The 22,450-nt window shown below is 46.9% G+C and overlaps 1 protein-coding gene across 2 annotated transcripts in view; it reads left to right on the top strand.

The window, feature by feature from the left end:
• GALNT14 (polypeptide N-acetylgalactosaminyltransferase 14) overlaps nucleotides 1-13,962 on the top strand; it is a 97,234-nt gene extending 83,272 nt beyond the window's left edge. For both annotated transcript variants that reach the window (XM_071421480.1, XM_071421488.1), the window contains 4 exons: nucleotides 884-967; nucleotides 2,085-2,229; nucleotides 9,769-9,888; nucleotides 10,859-13,962. In XM_071421480.1, the coding sequence (XP_071277581.1) occupies nucleotides 884-967; nucleotides 2,085-2,229; nucleotides 9,769-9,888; nucleotides 10,859-11,017 (508 nt within the window). In that variant the 3' untranslated portion in view covers nucleotides 11,018-13,962. The remainder of the gene's footprint in view (nucleotides 1-883; nucleotides 968-2,084; nucleotides 2,230-9,768; nucleotides 9,889-10,858) is intronic.
• Nucleotides 13,963-22,450: the final 8,488 nt, after the last annotated feature.

The raw sequence follows: 22,450 nt of genomic DNA, 5'->3' as shown, positions 1-22,450 counted from the left end.
AGAAATGCCTCCCTTTCAGGAGGACTGTAAATATTTGTGTTGCATTTCTCATTTTCACATGCTCTTCTTTGCCTTAGAAAGTTTCTTCAGACTCCAGGGAGTTCTGAGTCCAGACTTGAATTCCTTGTGGCCACTCTTCAATCTCCAGGATAAATAATTTGAAGTCCTGGGGATTCCCCTGTTTCCTCTGAATTAATATCCTCCTCCCATCCATCAGCACAGAATGAAGCAGCAGCTCTGTCCTCTGCTTAGGGTATAAAGAAGTTGACCTATGTAAAAAGGAGGTACTGAGGATAAAAGCCAGCTCATAACAGCTCCACAGGTGGAGGCTGGCCCAGGGAAGAGCTGGAGTTTTGAAAACGTCACTGTGCAGCAAATTTCCTCAACAGAAATTTTGTCCTGATTAATAAAAGAAAACAGTGTTTCACTGTGTGATTAACTTCTGCTAGCTTACCAGCCTGTTCAGGTGCTCTTGCAAATCAAGGCCTCCTGTAGTCCTGCAAACCAAGAGTAACTTAGAATAGCAAACAGCATATTTTGATTTCCTAATACGTTAATGTGCTCAGGTAAGGGTTATTGCATAGTAGCATACATTTTTTACTAATAATTTTTATATGACTGTGCTCTTCCCTGAACCTTCTCAGCTCCAGACTCCTTGTTAAAATGACAATATGTCATCATGCCATTTTACCAAGTGAGACCTCCAGAGAGACAGAGATCAGAACAACTGCTCAAGCTCACACAGAGAGAAACCAGAGCTGCTGATGCTCCTGCGTTTGCTGCCTGTGCATTTCTGATGGGTTTCTCTCATCCTCCCTTTGTGGTGTGTTGGGTCTCACCTTCATCATTTCCACTGCATCTCTGTGATATTTTCTTCCCACAGCATCCAGAGCAGAGTGGAGCTGAGGAAGAAGTTGAAATGCCACAGCTTCAAGTGGTACCTGGAAAACGTTTATCCCGAACTTCGGTACGGATGTGCCACCTCCACCTGCATCCAGCAGGCCAGTGGGATGCTCCATCCCTCCCTCCTGCCCCCCAGAGACATGGGCACCCCCTCCCTTGGGCTTCACACAAGGGCAGAGGGAATTTTGTGCTGCACAGCTTGCCCACAGGGTGACATTCTGTGATATCTGCTTCTTCCAAGCTCTTTGCTGCAGGGCTGGTGAGGGACAAAGCATCAGTTGTTCCCATTTGTTCCTAGGAATTCATTAGGTGTCCTTCTGCCCATGTTGTGGAACAGGTTGTGTAGGGAAATAAGAGAGTTTTCCTTACAAAAGTATCCCAAGGCAGAAAATCCACCATAGCTTCTGCTGGGGTGTTTCAGTACTGAATGACTCCTAGTACTTAAAGAAGCACCTAATTTCCAGTCCTTTCACACTGTTCTGTGGCACTCAAGGCTTCTCTCTTGTGAAACCATTCACCCTAGGAGTTTATGACTTGTATTCAGATGGCTCTGCCTTGCTCCTAGCCCAATGCTTTTTGATGAATGTTGTTGCTTTTGCACAGACATCTTTTAGCTACCAATTTACTCCAGAAACCATTGCATTCATTCCCCTGGTCCCTATCAGGAGCCATCCTCAGAAAGGATGGTAAAGTTCTAGAGATACCTTCAGGGACCTGCTGGTGCAATAGCTGAGTGCAGAATCACTGTGTGAAAATGATGATTTATAGCCATTTTCTTACCTTTTTTTTTTTTTTTTGCCATGTGTGGCATTGCACAGCAGCATTCACAGGCAATGCCAGGGCTCTGTGACAGTTTGTTATAAAGTTCCCCTCTCCTGAAGGCTGCTCACAGCCTAACTCTGGCTCCTCTGTTGCCTGGTGCAGTTATTTATTTTTTCCTCTTCTAAAGGTCAGCCATCCATCTCTGAGCGCTGCTTCTGCAGCGTCCCTGTCCACGTGCTGCTCTCAGCGCTTCAGTGTTGTGGTAGACCTTGCCACCCCTCATTTTCTGGAGGTGAAATGGTTCAGCCTTACCCCACAGAAGCCTCCCTGTGCATGGGGCAGCTGTGCATGGGGGCAGCTGTGCATGGGGGCAGCTGTACATGGGGCAGTACGATGTGGTTTTCACGCTGTTCCCGCAGGATTCCCGAGGAGTCGCTCTATCAGACTGGGATCATCAGGCAAAGGCAGAGCTGCCTGGAGTCACACAAGTCTGAAGAGCAGGAGTTCCCCATCCTGAGCTTAAATCCTTGTAACAGCACCAAGGGCACAGTGCCAAAGGCACAGGTAAGATGTGTTGTGTATCCCTGTGGTGCTGGATGCGAAGAAGCCGTGGGGGCAGCTTCAAGATGATTTCTTAAGGTTGCTAAAGCTCTGTTGGAGGATTTAGCCATTCTGCCAGTGTCTTTCCTTAGGCAGCCTGTCATTAAACCCTGGCAACTCCACCTGACCTTGGTGGAGGCCCTGGGGGGCAGCAGGAACTGGTGCAGGAGCCACAGGACAGCGTGTCCCACTCATCTCCGTGGGAGCCTGTGCTGAGCTCTTCCCACTGCCCAGGAGCACCACGCGCTGCTCATCTGCACAGATCAAAGGCAAAGAGAATTATAACTTCCTCTCATCTCTCAGCCTTCTTTCTCTCAGAATGGACTGAGTTGCAGTGGCATTTGTAACTTCATAGTCTGCATTCTCTCAGTATTGGATTGCCCATTAAACTAGCGAGGATTTAATGAGGATGATCTCAGTTTTTTCAGTCTCACTGAGATGAGAAAAAGCTGTATGAATTGATGTTCTCAAAAGCACTCCCTGGGAGATTTTAGAGCCAAGAGCAGGCACATGTGCCTTGCAGGAGGGTTTCTGGTGCAAGACCCTGAAGACACACACAGCTTCAAAACTCACCTTTGTGATTTTGGGCATGTCAGTAAGTTCTGTGTTCCTATCTATAAAACAGGGAGGATAACAATCCCTTGCTTCTCCATGGTTGCCATGAAATAATTCAGTAGAAAATGGTGTGGTGTGCATGCTTCCTCTCAACTGTACATCCTTAACCCTCATGGTTACATATTCAAACCAGGTAGCTGTGCATATAAAAAGCCCAGCTTGGGGAGATTGCTTAAAACACCCCTGATTTGTGTGTGCAAACAAAGCGTGTCATTATGTGCATCTCTTTCAAATGCAGTTGCATGCCTGTCTGTAGGCAGGAAATTAATATCTGTTTCACAGCATGGCAAAATCAACAATGACTACTTGAATATTAGTTCAGTTCAGAAAATGTAGTTAATATAATTGCAAGTGCCACACATTTCTTACAGTTTCACTGGTTTCCATGTTCCAGAATTGGGGTTTTTTTTCTTCCACTGCTGCATGGACTTTTCACACAAACAGAAAGCTGGTGAGAGCAGGTCATCATGTTTTTCAGGGCTAGCTCTGCAGAAGAAAGGAAAAGTGTTCTAACAACAATAGCAATGTCCAGTGAATCTGCTGTTCTAAAAAAAAAAATCTGGGAAAATCAGAATGAAAAATGCTGCTGCAAGTCAGTGTAATGAAATGGTATTGGTCTTTCTGAAATACCAATTTGATGTGGTATTTTAAAATGAGAAATGTCATGCCAACAAGTTGGATTGTTTCATTCCTATCAAACACATTTTGTTTTGACATTTCTGTACAGTAAATTTTCGGAATTTTTCACGCCACGAACTTTTCATCTTCCTGTTCTGATTCTGCAGCAGTTTGCAATAGGTCAACACTTCCCACTGGATGGCAACTCTATTTCTTGTGCACATCCAGGACCAACTTTGCAAAGGAACAGAAAAATGCACTACAAACAGATTGCAGAAAGACTGCACTCAGTACACAGCAGGAACAGAGAAAAGCCTTTTCCTTTTTATCTTTGTCTTTCTAGGATAGTTCTTTGTTACTTGTACCCATGGAGAATCGTTCAGATTAAAGCAGGATATTTAAACTTTTATTGTGAATGGAAACTTACATTTTAATGACTCAGTTGCCACAAGACCACCTGAACTTGTGGATGACGTGGCTGTTACAGTCACCAGGCTGTGTAGGATTGATTATGCAGCGGTCCTGAATGCTACTTGGTTTTGCATTTGATATACCAGAATAGAGCAATAATCTTCACTTTTAACACACTGAAGTCACGTCTTGTTTACCCTAAGCTTCATTTTGTGAAAAATAGGCTTAGCTAAATCAAAGCTGTGCTTCCTTGGCACTCAGTAAGTACCGTGAAAATATCCTGGCTGTCCAAATTCTTTATTATCACTATTATAGTAGCAGTAATTTGGTTGCTTTGATTGCCTTTCTGTAGCTGTCTCCCTGCTGGGCTGCCCCAGCCCTTTACCAACATTATATGCATGAAGTCTTGAGACTGGGCGTGAGAAGATCTGGGCTGTCATGGTTTGAGGAGAGAGGCACAGGAGCTGTCAGATGGCAATCAGCTGCTCTTTATTTTAGGTTTTTCTAACTGTAGTGTAGGGGAAGGGTGTTGTGAGCCCTCTGGCTCACAACATCCATAGTTGGGGTAAATTGAGGCAAGTACTCAGTGGTGAAATCAGACTTACACCCTTGGCAGGTCTCAAAATACCTCCCTGGTGGTGTCTGGTGTTGGTCCTGAATTACTGAAAGGGGCACTGAGGCAGAAGAAGACCCCTCATCTTTGTGGAGGAGAGAGCCCTGTCTTCTCATCCTGTGGATCCACTTGGCCCTTTCCTTCCTCTGCAGAAGGCCAGGCAGCAGTCAGGGTGGGCTCTGTCCCCTGAGGTGGCTCTCAGAGGGGTCTTGAGGAGCTCAGGGTGGCTGTCAGGGGGCTCCTGAGTTAGTGACAGGCAGAGATGTTTGTGCAGTGCCCATGCCCAGGGCACAGCAGGCTCTGCCTGTGCTCCTGCCCACTGGAGCATTCCATGCCTTGTTGCATCTCATTTGCTAAATGAACAGATTGATTTAGTTTTTCACAAGAGAAATGCATCTGAGGGAAAATAATTGATCATAATTTTGTCCTCATCTATCTAATGAAGATGTGAATAGTTGGGTTTTTTTTTTTTCAAACCAAGTGTCAGTTGGTATTAGTTCATAGAGTTTGGAAAAGACATCTGACTGGGATTTATTTAAGTCATTAGCAGCTTCAGGAAACCTGACATACTTCAGATAAAAAATCTGAAGATGCTTTGACCTGGATATAACACACGTGTAAGCAGTTGCTGCAAGAGGAATGGAAAGCTCAGGCATCTTTTAGACAAGCAAGGAAACAGGGGAAAGGCTGCAGCATCCATTTCCTGAGCCTGCACCCCAAAATACCTGGGCTCAGCAGCTGAGTGGCTGCCATTGCATTCGAGTGGCATGACCTTGGGAAGGAAAGGCAGTGTGATGGAAGGAAAGGCCAGTGTGATGGAAGGAAAGGCAGTGTGATGACCTGCCTGGTGTGGCTTTGATGCTCATCCCAGTTGGCTTGAGGTCCTCTGTGTGCTGAGTAGATCTGCCCTTTTTCTGGAGAGCATTTAGCATCTGTCCAAAGGAAGTGACCCTCCTGAGACATCTCAACCATAAACATTCTCTTCTGACCCTCCTCCCCTCAAAAGCCTTTGTTCTTCTCCTCCATGGGCATGACCTGCCCCAGCTGTAGGCTGGCTGGGGCTGTGGGAGCCAGGCTGAGTGAGCAGAGCAGGGGGCAGTGGTGTCATCTCTGCACCCAGGTTGTCCTGTGTCACAATACAACATGAAATGAATGACACTGGCACGCTGAGATGTCCAAGGCAAACAAAGGCACATTTCCTTTTGGACCTTGGTATTTATAGGATTCTAAAAGTGACTGTGGATTGGAGGATGAAATTGCCCCTCTCTAACTACACTGGTCAAACCGACAGTCCATCAAATCTCTCTTCCTCCAGAAAGGAATGCAAAACAATGAGTATTTATGTGAAAAGTGTGTGAGAAACTCCATTACAAAAATGTAAACATCAGAAGGCTTAGAAGAACAGGGAGACAGTCCTGGGCACCTGGTGTACTTTGCTTTCCCTCTGCTGAGATGTGTGGAAGTGCCAGTTGTGTCCCAGGGTCTTTGATGAGGGCAGCACTTTGGTGTCCTTCGGTGACTCGTGCCTTGGGAAGTCCTTCCCTGGGATTGTTAAGAAGATAATTTGGATAATCAGATTGTTCCACCTTCTTCAGAAAAGCTTTTCTCTTGCTCCTACCCCTGCTTTAGGGCACGGCTGACCTCTCTCTGGGCAGCACAGGCCTCGCTGTCACGGAATGCTGGGCTCCCATGGGATTGCTCCTTCTGGGCTGAGGGGCTCCTTGCTCCATCTGCCAGCCAGGCTATGCCAAGCCAAAGGTCACTCTGGAAAATAATTTCCTCAGTTCACAATAATGCTGAGTAACAGTGACAGGTGCCGGCTCAGATGATGCTAAAGCCTTGAGAAACAGTCACAAGCCCCAGATGAGGGGCTGGTGTTATCTGAGGCTTTGGAGGGAGGGGGTTGCTGGTTGTGCTGGGCAGCTGGTGATGCTCTCTTCACCAAGTCCACCCTCTTCCTCCTGGCTCCACCACCCCTCCATCTGTGCCTTTGAAAAGGCAGGAAATCTTGTTTTACCTCATAGATCTGGTTTTTTTTGGCTCTGGGTCAGCTCTAAACCCTGATGGCATTTGCTCAGGCAATTCTGCAGCCCTGAAGCCAGGCTAGCTCCTTGCAGGGCTCCTTAGGAGTACCATGGGCTGCCCCATCCACCACAACCTCTGCTGTGCTGGCCATGTCAGTGTGCCAGGGATTAGGAGATAAAGTAGTTTCTCATGGAAAAAAAAGAAAAAAAAATTAATCCCAACTCATAAAAATAAGGGAAGAGAAGGGGTAAGATAAAAAATTGTGTGGCCATGGGCATGTATTTTAACTCAAAGTCCTTCATGGATTCTGTGGTGTTCAACTTACTTCCCTCCTCCTTCCCCTTCAAATTTCTTCATTTTCTGCATAATTTTCCTTGGCTTTCATCTAGGGCTGAAAGGGAAGAAGACATGATTAGAGCTGGATAAAACATTTTCAACAGGGCTGGCTTCCATAAAAAGCCATTCTGCCGAGATAGATGAGCTGTGTGGAAATCTGTCAGCTGAGATAAAGACAGTGGAAGGACAGCCTGGGGGCAGGAGGGTAGGATCCAGTGTCAGCTGTGGAACTGCTGCTGGATGTGGAACATCCAGCTCCGGAGCCCTCACTTGTTATGATGAACAACAGCTTAGGGAAAATGGGTATCACCAGCCTTCCTGTCCCATGGTCCCCTGCTGGATGAGAGGATGGCTCTGCCTTGAGAGGATGTGAATATTCTGAAGGTTTGAACATAGCCTGGCCTGGAAAAAAAATAATGGGGAACCTCTGGTAGGAGCAGTCCTTCTGTGAGAGAACCTCAGTGAAGCAAGAAGGTTAAGATGTAAAACAAACAAACAAAAAAGTCCCATGGCCTGGGTTAGTTGGAGAGTTCAACATACACACAAGTTACAGCATTAACTGGCTGCTGCTGAGGAGCCTCGTGGGTGCAGCTTCAGCCCTGTCCTGAGCTAAAATGACCAACAATTGGTTAAAAATGTAAAGCAGGTTTTCAAAGCAGCTTGTAGCAGCATGGGTGCCAAGAACAGATGTTGGAGCTTGCCCCGTAGGGTTTGGTTCTTCACAGATGCTGGACTAATTTGGCACCTGATTTCCCAGGCTGGTGGTTTACACAGCAGCTGACAGGTTGGGATGTCTGGGATGTGTTCACTGTGGGATCAGGTAAACCCTGCTCCATGTGACAAAGAAAAGTGGTTGCCAGAAGGGTGTGGATTACAGCTTTGAAAATGAATGCTTGTTACGTCCCCAGATCCTGGGCAGCTCTTGCTGAGGAGCCTGTGGGCAGGCTGTTCAGAAAGGCAGGCTTGATTTCCATGAGCTGGTGGGGAATAGTGGGCTGAGAAGCACAGAGTATGAGGATCACAGTGTGAAGCCCTTGTGGAGCTGGGTCTGCTGTGCAAAAGCATCTTTTCCCTTCCAGGTGGCTAAGAACGTGAATGAAAGTGGGATTTTTATTCCCAGGAGCTAAATGCCTGTTGCTGTCTGTTTGGAAGCTGAGGAGAGGAGTTAGAGCTGCTGACTGTGACAAATAGCAAAGGACCAGAAGCGTGTCCCTGCTCTAATAACTCATGCTAATGCAACCCAAAACCTCCACCATTCAAAGTCAGGGGCACTGCAGGCATTCTGAGAGTAGGGCAGCCATTCTTCACATTCCCCTCCAGCACTCAGAAAGGGTTGAAGTCTCCCAGGAGCCCCATTTTTCCAGCCCCAGCCTAACAGCCATATGTTTGAGCACTGCCTTCCCCTCCACTGCCCACACTGCTGCTCACATCACTTCTCATGGAGCTCTGACTTCTCCATAGCTGAGCTCCCAACTGTTCTGCTTCCTCTTGGCACCTTTTCCTTCCCAGCAGTTTCGGAGTTTTCATAGCCTGTACCCTGCTAAAACATCTGCCACGGCTCCTGGGGTCCCTTGTGGGAATCCTTGTGCTCCCTGGCCTTGCTGGCTCTGGCAGGGTTATTGCACTCTGATAGTGAAGCCAGCCTGCTGTTGGTCCTCCAGCCCTGCTCACCTGCCCAGCCACAGCTCAGAAACTGCTTTCCATCTGCTGCTCAGAGCCATTTACACAGCAGGAGCTGATCCTGCTTTGCACCCTGGATGGGAGCCCTCAGAAAACCCTTCCAGCCCTGCTCTTTCTAATTTCAAAGTTGATGCTCACAGAAAGTTACAAGCAAAACACCTGGTCCAGAAGTCCCTCTCCAGGGTTATATAAAAGCATGGCTTGTGGTTTCCCATCAGCCAAACCAGCTCTTGTCTGCTTGTGCACCCACACAAATAACAGGGAGACAGACATCCCTTGGCTGGGATCCTCTCAGGAGGTGCTTTTGGGTAATAAGAGCACAGGTGAGTGATAGAAAATGTTCAGCTGGAGTAAACTTCTGTGAAGCACTCCTGGGCTAAAGCAGTGTGTCTGTACATCCATGGTGCTTTGCCCAGTACATTCGCAAATCCTCATCAGCTGCTCCTCTTCTTCTCCCAAAAACATCCACTGGTGAAAAAGATGGTAATCCCAGAGATCTCCTGTTGTTTGGTAAGCATCACACAGGACAAAGAGTCTCTGCTCCTCCAGAGTTTATTTTTGAGGCTGACAAGCCGATAAAACACTGGTGAACATGAAAAAGCAGCAAAAGGAAAAAAAAACCCACCACAGCCCAGTGGAATGAGAGCAGCAATGGTTACAGCCAACCAGTTCAGCAAACCTTTGAAATTTGGTCCCAGTGCCTTGATAGAAAGCAGAGCTTTTCCTCTTATTTTTGTGATATTTGGGAACAGAACCCCAGGAGTTGCAGGCATTTACTGTGTATCACCTCTTGTCTCCCACTGACAGCTGCAAAGCATCTCTGCTGCTCTTCCCTGAAAAAATAGGACTGCACATTGTGTGGTTGGTAGTGTTCCTGCCTCTCTTCTGGTTTTTTTCCCATCCTTTTGTTCTCCAACCACAGCCCAGTTCTGGCAGTGGAATCTTTTGTATCATGAAACGTGTTCTTCCAGCAGCTTTTGTAGACATTTTCTGGAGTACCTTTAGTCCCTCAATGACAGCTGCAATTCTGGGGAGGCTTGAAACATAACAATGACTTCTCTTGATGCCTCTTGAAGTCAGTGAGGTTTGTGTTTGATTTTGTAAGGGGCAGGATCCAAGCCAAAGTGTTCTGTTTTCCAGGTAAAAGAATAGAAAGAATCGACACTGCTCTCTCACCACTTTTTTCTTTTTCTTCCTCTGTGCAGGAGTGGACATACACGTACAACCACCACGTCCGCCAGCAGCAGCTCTGTTTGTCTGTATACACCCTCTTCCCTGGCTCCCAGGTGCTGCTGTCACCTTGTAAAGAAGGTGACAACAAGCAGGTGAGCCCTTTTCACTGATCCCCCATTTTCTTTGGAGTTCCCTTTCTTTCATCACAGTATTACTGCACATTAAATGGCCTGTGCTCTGACTTCATCTGGGAAGAACAGTCAATTTGGGAGTAGAGACTCTGGCCTGTTCAGCCCTTTGCCTCTTAAATGAGTGTGTTGATAAGGATGTCTATTAGTGAGGGTGGTGATCTGGACACTTCAATGCAGAAGTCAAACCCAAACTGGCAATTTAGTTCACATGGGCTGCCAGTCAGGCAGCAGATGCTAACATTTCCCTGCAGTTAATCACTGAGCTGGCATTTGAGCCAGTGACCTGGGGAAAAAGCTGTTAGTAATATATTATCTCCCTGAAGCCAGGCAGAGGCCGAGTTAAATGAGTGTGCTTCTGATGGGAGAAATGCTCAGCGTGAGTGAGCTCTGCTTGGTGTGTGCTGTGGTGTTGTGAGGGTCCCCAGGACAAGGTGAGAGATGAGAATCTGACTCCCAAGTTCTCAGAAGGCTGATTTATTATTTTAAGATATTATATTAAAATAAAATTATATACTAAAATTATACTAAAGAAAGAGAAAGGAGACATCAGAAGGCTGGACAAGAATGAATGCTAAAAACCCATGACTGACCAGAGAGCCTGATGCAGCTGGACTGGGATTGGTCATTAAGTAAAAACAATTCACATGCTGGGTAAAGAATTCTCCAAATCACATTCTAGAGGAGCACAACACGGAGAAGCTGAGGCTTCTCATCTTCCCAGGAGAAGAAATCCTGACAAAGGGATTTTTCAGAAAATACCACGGTGACAGTGTGGGTTTGGGGACCTCGTACTTGACAGGAGGCCTTGACAGCATCAGGCCACAAGGGCTTGGTGGCAGCTGTCCCCTTGATGCTGGAGCAGTGCAGTGCAAGCAGGCTGGGCAGGCAGCTCCTTCACCTGTTTCTCCTGTCGTGTGTCTCCCCTCTGCAGCGCTGGGGCAAGGTGGGGTCGCACATCGAGCACATAGCGACACGCTTCTGCCTGGACACTGAGACCATTGGGGACACCCACGAGAGCATCCGAGAGCTGGTGATCAACCCCTGTGAGAGCACAGCCATGAGCCAGCGCTGGGACATGCTGATGTCTTGACCTGCTGGAGGACGGGCACCGGGACGTGGCCACGCGCGGCTGAGGCGGCGCCGGATGGGGGGGCTCGGATCCAAACCCTGTGTGCTGTGGGACAGCAGGAGAAGCATCCAAATAAAAATGGGACACTGCACTGCAGGTGGAACAGCGGATGCTGACCGCCAGGCGTGCAGCTGGTATTGGCTTGGTGATGGTCAAGGAGGAGGGATGGCAGACAAACCAGCCTGAAGTGTTTTAGAGGGCTCCTGCCATGGGCTGCACAGAACCTCAGCGTGCAGAGCGTTGGTTAATCTCCCTGGAAACACAGGGTAGAAGAGCCTTTAATGCCTAAAGGAGACTTGGGCTGAGCAAAACAAGCATCTCAGTAGCTCTTGGGGGTTGAGGTGGGTGCACAAGGTGAGATGTGCCAAGGGATGCTCAGAAACATCGCCAGGGATCAAGTGGAAGACACTGAATTCTTTTTGCACTTTGCTGTGAATGTTTCTGTCTTCTGCAGACAACATGGGTGGAGCTGTGTTGCACATCTGAATTGGTACCTGATGCACGTCCCTGTTGTGTATCCAGAGGCAGGGCAGTCCTTGATGGCTGGGGCCAGGATCAGAGCAGCGAGTGATGGGGGAATCCTGCTCTGTGCTAACTGCACACGGTGCTTGTTGAATCTCCAAAGCCCAAGCAAACAGAGGATTCACTGTGTGAGATTAAAGGATACACATTTCTGTCAAGCTGGCAGGAAAGGCAGTAACGTGATTATTTCTCCTCTCTGAAGGCCGTGGGTCACTGAAAAATCCCCTGAAATTTTGCTGTGTGTCTCTCACTGCTCTGCTTCAGATCTGGACTAATTCAAATTTTCACTTTTCTTTCATAAAAGTAATATTTTTGGTAATTGAAGGTAATTGTGTCATATTTCTGTTTCCCAATTTCCAAACTACAGATGAAGGGACTCCCATAAAATGCTGCTACTGATGGAACGGTGAAGGTTTAATTTTTAATTAAAATTGGAGACTGCTCCAAGAAAGGAAGAGGGATACTACCTGGGTTTGCTTCCCAGTTACCTTGTAGCCCACCATGTAAAGTACTGAAGAAAAGGTTTGGGATTCCCCATTCACACCGGTGAGCAGGGTAGCCTGGGCCACGATGTACCTCTGTCTCCAAGTCACTTAGCATAGCCAGACCAGGCAGAAATTATTTCCCTTATTTATATTATCATTTCCCAGCTTTTGGAGATGTCTTTTACCAGAGATCATGCCAGGGGCTGCCTCTGTGTGGAAGTGGGGTGACTGCCTGAGGGGAGAGAAGGACAGACAACCTCAGGAGGGGTCTTAGGAATAGAAGGTCCTTTCCAGCCTGCCTTTCAGGGCAGCTGTCACTACAGCCACAGGTAACAGCAAGAGCTGTGCACACAGCTCTTGTGTAGTAACAACCCTCAAAGAGAACTTCCACAGGACTGTCAATGTGACTTAAAAAAAAAAAAAAACCAACATTGTTTCTGTCTGAAAATGCTAGGATTTAGTGAAAATCCTATCTTTTGTTTCCTGTGCTGCAAACTGCAGGTGAAATACCATAAGCTTTAAGCCTTCAAGTGCTCTCAGCATCCCTTCTTGAATAAATTGCTGGCTTTCAGGATTTTACTGCCTCAGTTTCTCCTCCCTCAGTGCTGGGAGAAAGCCGTGTGTATAAATCTTCCCGGCTTTATAAGCAAAACTAGTATAGCTCTTTATGTGCAAAAGGTCAGTGGTGCAAAATGCTTTTCATGTGCTGCAGTGATTACTAACCTCATCAAGCTCCCTTGGTGCCAGCCTCAAGGGCTTCTGTTCTGAGAGGGCTGGAGCAAGCTGTCATTTCGTGGTGGGAGGTGGCATTGTTTCTGTGCCACCACTCTGCCAGGAAACAAAGGGGAGCACTTCAAAAGGATTGGACCCCTTTCACAAAGGAGGGCAGTGACCTTGGGCTCCTTTTTAATTGAACAGGGACGTATCACATGTTCTTCTCACAATGGTGATGACAGGCAAGGGGTGGTAATTCCCTGTCTAGTGTGTTTACAAGGGAAGGCAGCTCCCAAGAGCTTGAAGCTTAACACGTTCACACCTGTACTGTGCCCACAGCCTGGCACTGCCCAGCAGCTGGCAGTTCAGTTCTGAAAATCCACATTTCTGAACAGCTTGGCATGGGTTTTGAAGCTCAGCACCTGGTAGATACACTCTGAGCAGGGCCTCAGACCTATCTAGCTTTACTGTTTTCCACCAAAGCTGAAAATCTCCATTCTCCTGACAGCCAAAGCTCTCTAAACTGCTCTTTGCCTTAGCAGAAACAGCTACCTCACTACACGTGTGTGTGCTTGGGCACGTGGACCCATGGGACCTGCAGGGATGTGTTCTAGGAAGGAGTTGTTTGACCAGCTTTGCAGCTCTCTTGCCTTTTGGGAAACACAAATGCTATAGCAAACCCCTCCTATATTCCAAAATGTGTGTTCAGTGGTCACTGTGAACGTGTCTGGGGCAGTGGAGAGGGGAGCATCAGGCATGGTGTCCCTTACCAGGGAGCAGCAGCCAAGTTCAGCTAAGTCTCTTGGAGGCCCAGAAGCCACCACATACCTCACAGAGCTGGGGAGCAGCAGCACTTGTCAGACTGGTGATTGTGTCTCACACAGCCATCAGCTGTAACCCTTAGGCTGCGGCTTATTTCATGCTCCAGGAAATGAGATTATCCCTATGGATCAGCAGTGTTTTCAGAGAAGCCTGAGAGTATCAGCCTGACTCCTGGGGAGCTTTATATAAAGCTGGCCATGGTCTGGCAGTCTCCAGAGTTAACCCCAGTGTGGCATTTAGCAAATCTGCCTAACAGCCCTGCAGAGAGACTTCGCATGGTGTCAGGGAAAAGGTTAACTTGCTGCTCAAATCCAACTCGTACCTTCAGGTTTCTTTCCTTTATTAAAATTCACTGAAAACAGATGAACTTTTCTTGCTTTGTGTTTTTTCAATGCCTAGACAAATGATTGCCATGCTGTGAGCAGGCACAATGTGATTGATTGGGATCTAGATGGGCTCCCACACCAGTGCTGCTTAAGCCCCAGCATCATTTGGTGGTAATGCTTTTTGGTAACGTTTTGCACTGACTTGAAAGAACATAAGATAAAGCAGAAAATATGATTCTAATCCTGGCTGTTGAGCTTTGTGACAGCCTTTATGATCTCCAGGTAAGTCACTTCTTGTGCCTTGGGAAATTTAGATTCAGAGCAGGAAACTCAAGGCTGGAACTACTACTGGCTTTTAAAGAGCCAACTAATGCTATCTGAAAAAAAACCCCAAAACACGCCAGAAAAAGTAAAAAAAAGCACATCCTCTCCCTCTCAAAGGAGATCCATGTTCCCATGAGAGCAAATCTGTCTGGTTTTAGTTGGGCTGGAGAAGTCCTGCAGTCCTTACATTGCTGCTTGTGTGATTTCTAGGTGTGTCAAGCTCATCTCCCCTCTGCACCAGTGCAGTACCATAAGATAGCAGCACAAATCACCTGTGCACAGAGCCTCAGGTTGCAACATGTTGAGGTGGTTATGTAGTGGTAAACAGGTGGAAACTGAATTCAAGGATCTTTGTTTCTCCAGCAATGCAACAGCAAAATGAGGCTGGTGGATGAAGACTGGAGAACTGGTGGTGGTTCAAGACAAGCACAGCCCTGAGTGCTAATCCCTTCTCCTGCTTCTAGGAGTGGCTTGGGGTGGCTTACTTCATTTCCCTGCCACAGTTCCCCTAAATTTTAGTGAAGACCAGGTGTCTTGAAGAGAGAAAAAGCCAAGGATTATTTCTTGTTGCATCTAACACCAGCAGTGCTGGGCTGGCAGTCTCCATGCACCCTTTTTATCTGCCTGTACAGATAAAAAGGTTCAGATGGAGTTCATTTTCTTTAGAACAGCCTGTGAGGTCCTGTGGTTTAGACTGGTGCCCAAAACAGTGTTGGTAACACACAACAATGTTTTGGTTACTGCTGTGCCTGCACAGTACCAAGGTGTTCTCCATCCCTCACTCTGCTGCCCATGTGAGCAGGCTGGGGCTGGGGGGCAGGACTGGGAGGGGGGGACAGCTGGGACAGCTCCCCCAGGCAGCCCAAAGGCATGTCTCACACCGTGTGATGTGACTCTCAGAGGTGAAACTGGGGGGAGTTCTGCCACAGGAGGTCTCTGCTGGCTGGGCATCAGGCTGCAAGGGGTGACTGGCTGCCTTTGCATCGCTTGCTTGTTTTTGGGGTCGTTTCATTTAATTTCATTTTCCTTCATGACTGACCTTATCTTCGCTCACAAGTGTTTCTCCCTTTGGCCCTTCAGGGTCTCTCTCCCATGCTGCTGGGCAGGGAGGGAGGTACAGGGGCAGAGCTGCCAGGCAGGGCCAGCCCAGCCCCGTGCCCTAAGCAAACCAGGGTCTGTGGTGTCACAGGCTGGCTGCTGCTCCTCCTGGCTCAGGCTCTGATCACAACCCTGCAGTGTGATCTGCACTGCTCACTTTTCAGATTTGAGAAGCTTCAGTGAAAAGCTGGGGGTTACTATTGTTTGTAGAAGGGATAAAGGAAGCAAAGTCAAGGAGGTTTCACACAAGCAACGGGAGAAACTTCTGCTGCTCAATAATGTTCTGGCTAAATTAATTTTGAATGATCCAGCACCAGTTTTAATGTGCAGCTGCTTTACGTGGCTGCAGAGTTAAAGGAAGCCTGTGGTATGGGTGTCCAGCTTTTGTTGAGGCTTACATGCTTAAATCCAGTGGCATTTTTCCAGATTTATGGATGTTTTCCCGATGTCCACTGTTCTGTTTCTCACTGGAAGTGCCTTCAGAACCCTGTAAGAATAAAAACCTGTTGCAAGCTACTGCCTCTCCAACTGAGTCTAATTAAGTTTTGAATGGAGCTGCATTTTAACACAAAGCTGACAAAGAGCAACACATAAATTTGCAGGTAAGAATGCTTCTTTTGTGGAGCTGGGGGCTGTTTTGTTTTCCCTAATACTGCTTGGTCACTAAAGAAACCCAAACTGGTTCTGTGTGATGTACAAAAGAAGCCAAGTCTGGGTTTTGCATAAGCACACATTTTTAATTATCTATAATTAACTCTCCATCACAATGAGTGATGTCTCTCATTTTCCTGTGATTTACATAAAAAAGTGTCCAGACAAGGTATTGCTACTGCAGAGGGTTAAATTCAGTTGTAAAACCAACCAGCCATCCAACCAACCAAAGAGAAGATAAAGGAGAAGGAGCACTGGAAGTTTGTATGTAACCTGATAGGTGTAATAAAAAAATGATATTGTGAAATTAGGACTGTTCCCAGGGTGAAAGGCTTAGGAGTCTGCAACTCAGTAGGAATCTCTTTAGGGTCATTTTTAAGAGCCCTAGTGACTCAGAGTTGCACCATGGGGGCAGGTTTATAACACAGCACCTGAACAAAGTCCCCCCAGTGCACAGGTTTCTGAAGGAACCCAAGGCTCTGCACTGCTCCTGTGGCCCCAGCTGTGCTCGTGTCAGGGGCTCAGCATGGACTTGGTGATCCTGAATAACTCTGGCCATGGAGACACCTGATGGATCCATGTGTCTGTGTCTCTGCAGCAGGCAGATAAAAACCCTGCCTCCTCCTCACAGCTCTGGAGAGGTTGTGTGAGCCTCTTCTAATGGAGATTGGCAGCCTGGTGCTGTGATGGTGTGCTGGCATTTGGCATGTTTTCAGAAGAATCAGCGTTACAAGCACTTTTTGAGCAGTTTTCATGAATTCTGATCCTGCTGACAATTCCTGGATCCTCCCCGTGGACATCCAGCCTGTGTTATGTAGCAGAGATGGTTGTTTTCTCTGTGTGTAGTCACAACCAGATCCAAGGGTATTACTAACATCAGCTCTGACCCTCTTGGCCCAAGCCCACACAATTTAGATGGCTTTTCCAAATTTTACTGGACTCCAGCTGCCTGAGGCCACTGACAACAAGGATGTGCAGCAATGATCATCTCACCAAAAGAAGAAGAACAAGGGAGAGAGCACTTCTAATCTTCATACTGAGGCTGCCACCTCCTTACTAATCCTTGGGAAGTTGACCTGGGTGGGGGATCTGTGCAGAAGGCAAGGTGAAAAGGAGGTTTCCTGGAGGTTTGGCAGTGGTGGGAAGCACTGGCTGACACTGCAGGGGTGAATGGGTTTACAAGGTGTGGAGGCTGGGGAGTAACCAAGGACAATTCAAATTATTTGAGCATGAGAACATCTGCACCCCGGGGTGCAGAGAGTCTGTGTGGATCTCAGATCAACACCCTGCACTTCCAGGGGGGGATTTATTTTGACTGATGACTGATCCAGCACTTGAAATGGCTGCCCCAGAACGCTGAAGGGGTTAAAAGGAGTTTGTTTATCTGGTTACAACATACTTTCACTTCTGTTAATGGAACTGTTAACAACAGTGTGGCAGTGGCTTATTCAGTGCCCTGGACATGAAACCTTGATTTGGACAGGAACCATGTGTTGATAAGAGGCATTGCTTGTGCTGTCTCTGTAGCTGTGTGCTGCCACAGCATGCACTGGTGTGTTTGCAATGGATCCTCAGCATGAAGGATCACACTCGTTGCATCTTCAAATTGATTTTCTTCTACGGAAAGCTGTTGGAAGCAAAAACCAATTTGGTTTGTATAAACTGCATTAGAGATAAGAAGATATCCCTCAGAGTGCACGAGATCACCTTAGAAGACATTTTCACCCTACTGCGAGTAACAAGTCGCACAATAAAAGGAATTTCTCACAGCTGATCTGATCTCCACCCATCCGTGAGCTGGCTCTGAAATGAGATAAACCCATCTCCTCTAATTCAGGACAGGTGTATCATATTTCCCAATCACATTACAGACACTAGGGAGGCCTGGTGGTGTTAACACTGAGCATATAACCCAGGCAAGTGAGGCAGCTTTATCTCCTTTGAGGGTCTGGCCTTGTAAATGAGATGTTGAACTGTTCTGGCTGATCTGAAGCTGATCTGGAAGTTGGCCTGTGAGGTTCTACCTGTGCTGGTGCTGAGTAAGTAGTGGCTCTGGAGGGTCACCTATGTGGCTTTCTTTTCTTTCTGGATAGATTTGGTGTCTTGTATCTTCTGTCTGATTCAGTTCTCCCGGTGAGGCCCTCAGCTGGTTCCTGTTTGTTTAGGTAGTGTGGTAGCCAACCTGCAGAAAGAGCAAAACAGGAAGTATGCTTTAAAGGGAAAAGCAGTGAGGAAAAAGAATGAAACACAACAAACCCACCACTTTTTCCTTCCTTCCTTCCTTCCTTCCTTCCTTCCTTCCTTCCTTCCTTCCTTCCTTCCCCCAATCTCTTGGCCTTCTGCAAACAGGTATTCCTGATGTGTACCAGCATCTAATTTGTAGGGTATCTCGAGGTATCAGGGCTTAGGAAACCACAGTGGGGCTGAAGCTACAGGTGGATTTGCAGTCCAGCTCTGGGCTGGGGCCATCCCTTCTCTTCCCTAAGCACAAGTTTGTCAGCTCCAGTTCTCAGACTGGGTGTGTTTTTTGGGTCCTGCATTGCCATTTTCCCTCAGGTTGTCTCAGGAGCACTGAGAAGTTCCTCCAAACAGGAGCAATGGGTTCCTAGCAAGAGATGCCAACTGAGGTTGTCCATGAGACTACAGGGGAAAGATTGTGGCTGACTAAGCCTGGAGCAAGCTCTGGCTGTTCTGCAGGGAACAGGGTGACACTCACAGCTGGGCTTGTTGCTTTTGATGGTAGAAAGCAAATCTTCTGTTGGTTTGGCTGTGGAAATGGAAGGTGCCATGTCCATCTATCACAGTAATTAATGGTAGTTGTCAAAAGGTGCCTGAGAACACAAGCATCCAGAAGGGAAAGGAAAAATCTGTGGTGCCTCAAATGGATTTTGTAAGGAGTTACTGGACTGGGGAAAGAAAAAGAATATTCTTAACCTGACTTCAACTTTTATTGGCAAATAATGATGGTGGCAGAGCTGTGGGTGGGTAGATGTGCAGGAAGGGACTGAGTGCTCCCCAGTCTGTGACTGGAAAGGGCAGCTCTGAGCTGCCTTAGTGAGAGGCAGTGGCCCCAGAGCTGAGAGCTGCTTGCTCCATCAGGTGTCCTGTGTGCTCAGGAGTGCAGGGCTGTGCTGGGCCCACAGGGAGCTGTGGGGGCTCCATCCCTGCTGCCCGTGGGGGGGTCCCTGGTGCTGTCCTGTGCCCCCTTCCCTTGCTGGTGTGACACTCCTGGGCCCCATGCCAGCCCCAGCACAGGGAGTTACCTTTGGTGGGACCCAGGGGAGGGGGAAGCAAGGTCTGTTCAGGTAGTCAGGAATTGTTCCTTGGAGGCTGCTCTCTCTAGGACACCTGGCTGTGCCTGGAGCGTCCTGCATGTTATCAGCTAATTTAAAATTACTCACACAAGCCCTTATCAGTGTGTGAGACCAAAGGGTGTTAGTGGGCATAATGACAAGGAGGGTTTTATGAACCACTTCATGAAGCCAAATCCTCAGGAGCTATTGAGGCTGTAATTAGATTTGAGGATAATAAGGGTTTTTTTTTTTCCTTTCTTCTATTTTTTTTCCCTCTCTCTTTCTTTCTGGTAGCAAATCAAGGGAAAAATTGGAGCTCTCAGCTCATTCTTGTGTGTTCAGAGTGTGGCTGCAGGCTGTACTCAGTAACACAAAGGGATTACAACTTGATATCAAGTAGCCTGGGAGAAGCCTGAGCATGAAAGTACAGGGGTGTGTTTCACTGTAGACCATGTGGATCCCTTATGGATGTGCCTGGAAAAGGCCTCCCAAGCCTCAGGAGCGATTAATAATGAAATCAACTAATAACAAGATCTGCAATGTGAAGAGAAAACCAGCCAGCATTTTGTTATGGGGAGAAAATGAGCAAAGCAGCGGGGGACGTGCTGATCGTGTCTGATTCATGTCGTCTCTGTAATCTCAGCTAAAGTTTTAACAGCCCAGCAAGATGAATTACCCACTCTAACCAACACAGGGATCAGCATGGGGTTTATTAGAAGCAGGCTATCATTTAGCAATGTCAGGAGTGTATTTATTATTAAGCAGTAGACTCCACAGTCTAAATGGAAAACCATCAGTCCTCCTCTGACACCAAACAAGGTATGTTCATAAAGCCCCGTGGCCAATACATTGTATTGCCTGAGCACAAACCCTCAGTCTGCTTTACTGGACCTCAGGGCTTTCTGTGTTTAGCTACAGACTAACAAACCAAAGTGTCTGAAGCTACTGGAGGACAAAGCTGTACACCACATTCTAATTTTTACTCGCAAAACTCCCTGATGAATCACAGAATTTCTAGGTTGGAAGAGACCTTCAAGATCGAGTCCAACCCATGTTCTAACACCTCAGCTAGATCATGGCACCAGGTGCCGCATCCAGACTTTTTTTAAACACATCAAGGGATGGTGACTCCACCACCTCCCTGGGTAGATGATTCCAGTGTTTGACCGCTCTTTCTGTGAAAAACTTCCTCCTTAATTCTAGCCTGTATCTCCCTTGGCACAGCTTGAGACTGTGTCCTCTTGTTCTGTCTGTTGCTGCCCAGAGAAAGAGACCAACCCCCAATGACTTCATTCCAGCAGAGAAACCAGAGAAAGAATTCTGGGTTCAGCACGGGATTGGTTAAAAGTGGATGCTTATGGGCCGTGGTACAAAACCCTCTGAAAGCAACTCTGCACCGTGTGCTTTCAGCTCAGAGACTGCTCAGTCCTTCCCTTTTCCTGGAGCCCAATGCCTTTGTCCACAAGGAGATCCATCAGTAAAATGTCTGGTAACACACCGCGAACATTTTGGTTTTATTTATCGCCACGTTAAGACACCCAGTATGGAAGCATAAATAATACAGTTCAAGTAAACCACCACTTAATGCAGTAATATTTCAGGCTGGATTTGTGGCAAAGGCTGGGGGCTGGCCATGTTTTCAGTCCAACTTTGCAAATCCAGAGTATTTCTGGGCCAACAAACATACGACGCTCTCAACCTGTAGCATGAGCTCTTGGATTTTGCGGCTCTGCTCTTGCTGCACAGTCAAACAGCAATCACAGAACATCTTCTGGTCTAAACATGGGAAAGAGCTCCTGGGCACAGCCCTCTGAGTGATGTGACTGTCTGACTGTGGGCTGCCACAGTTGGCTTTGAACATCACCAGAAAAATCTTTTCTTTGAAATTTATGAGGCCTAATCAGCCTAATTTTTAACAAGTCCTCCTAATGGCCCTGTTGGGAGATACCTTGAAAAATGACAAAGTGGATTTTCAAAATTTAGAAGCTAAATTGCAGAATGAGCTGAGAGCTGAGTCAGGGATGGAGCAAATACATCAGACTCATTTTTTCACCTATTTTTATCAGCTATCTGGGAATACCTGATTTCTGAGGTTTAAGCAATATCACCAAAATGTCTTAACGTTTTACATCACTTTAAATTGTTTTCTTTAATTTCTCAGATTAGGGATTTGTGAACATACTAGACTAGAAATGCAGGGTGTAGGTTATACAGAATTAATGCTGATCTTTAAACCTTCTCTTCATCAAAAGTTGTTTTGTAAAAAGAAAAATGAACCAGTTGACTTTTCTCTTCCTCATTATTGCCTTGCACTTGGAAAGGGAAATACCAAATGTCCATTTGAATGTTATTTGCAATTGAAGGCAGTCTTTGCATCTCACTCTGTGAGATATTTTTTGGTCTGGGGCATGGATCTGGAGGGCCTTGCTGTAACACAACTTTTTCAGTTCTCTTCACCTTCAGTGTTCAATTTGTCCATTCACATTTAAAGTCCTTTTGTGTTTCATTGCCATTCCCATCAGCTGCTTCTGCTGCTGCCACTGTTCCCTGAATTCCCCATAACCATTATCCCTGATCAAGTCATAAAAGCAGATATGATACCATCTCCACAGGAGTGATTTTCATCTAGGTGTGATGAATTCCTCTTGCACTGCAATAGCTTGGATTTGAGCCATGCATAATTTTTGCATTAATTATGTCATTACTGTTTAATTGCTGCAATTAGCAGCATCACTTTCTCTGAGCCATCACTGTCATCATGTGGCCTCCACATTTTGGCAGGGTCCCACCTGTTGGGGCACCCAGTGCAGATGTATGGGGTGTCCATGTAATGATATCAAGAAGCTGTGCTCACCTGGCCACAGGAAAGGGAGTATCTGAGCTCACACCCCTTCTTTGTGAAGGCACCTAAAACCCTGCAAAATGGTGCCTCTCTGAAATGTTTCTTTATTTATGTTCTTTTTCTCTCGCTTCAGATGGCTACACAAAGTACAGGAAATAGGGAATAAGGTCTCAAACTGAATCTTAAGGAGCTTCATAAACTCAATTTAAAAGGCCTGATGACAATAAGGGCCACCTGGAGGTGACAGGCACCTTGTTTAGGAGATGGAGACCAGGCTGGGACTGTGTCAGGAGCCAGAGTGACCAGGGTGTGACCAC

The sequence above is a fragment of the Agelaius tricolor genome, unplaced genomic scaffold (assembly GCF_023055355.1).
Source record: "Agelaius tricolor isolate 1412-34295 unplaced genomic scaffold, bAgeTri1.0.p SCAF_1, whole genome shotgun sequence".
NCBI lineage: Eukaryota > Metazoa > Chordata > Aves > Passeriformes > Icteridae > Agelaius > Agelaius tricolor.
This window is presented reverse-complemented; position numbering and strand designations above follow the sequence as displayed.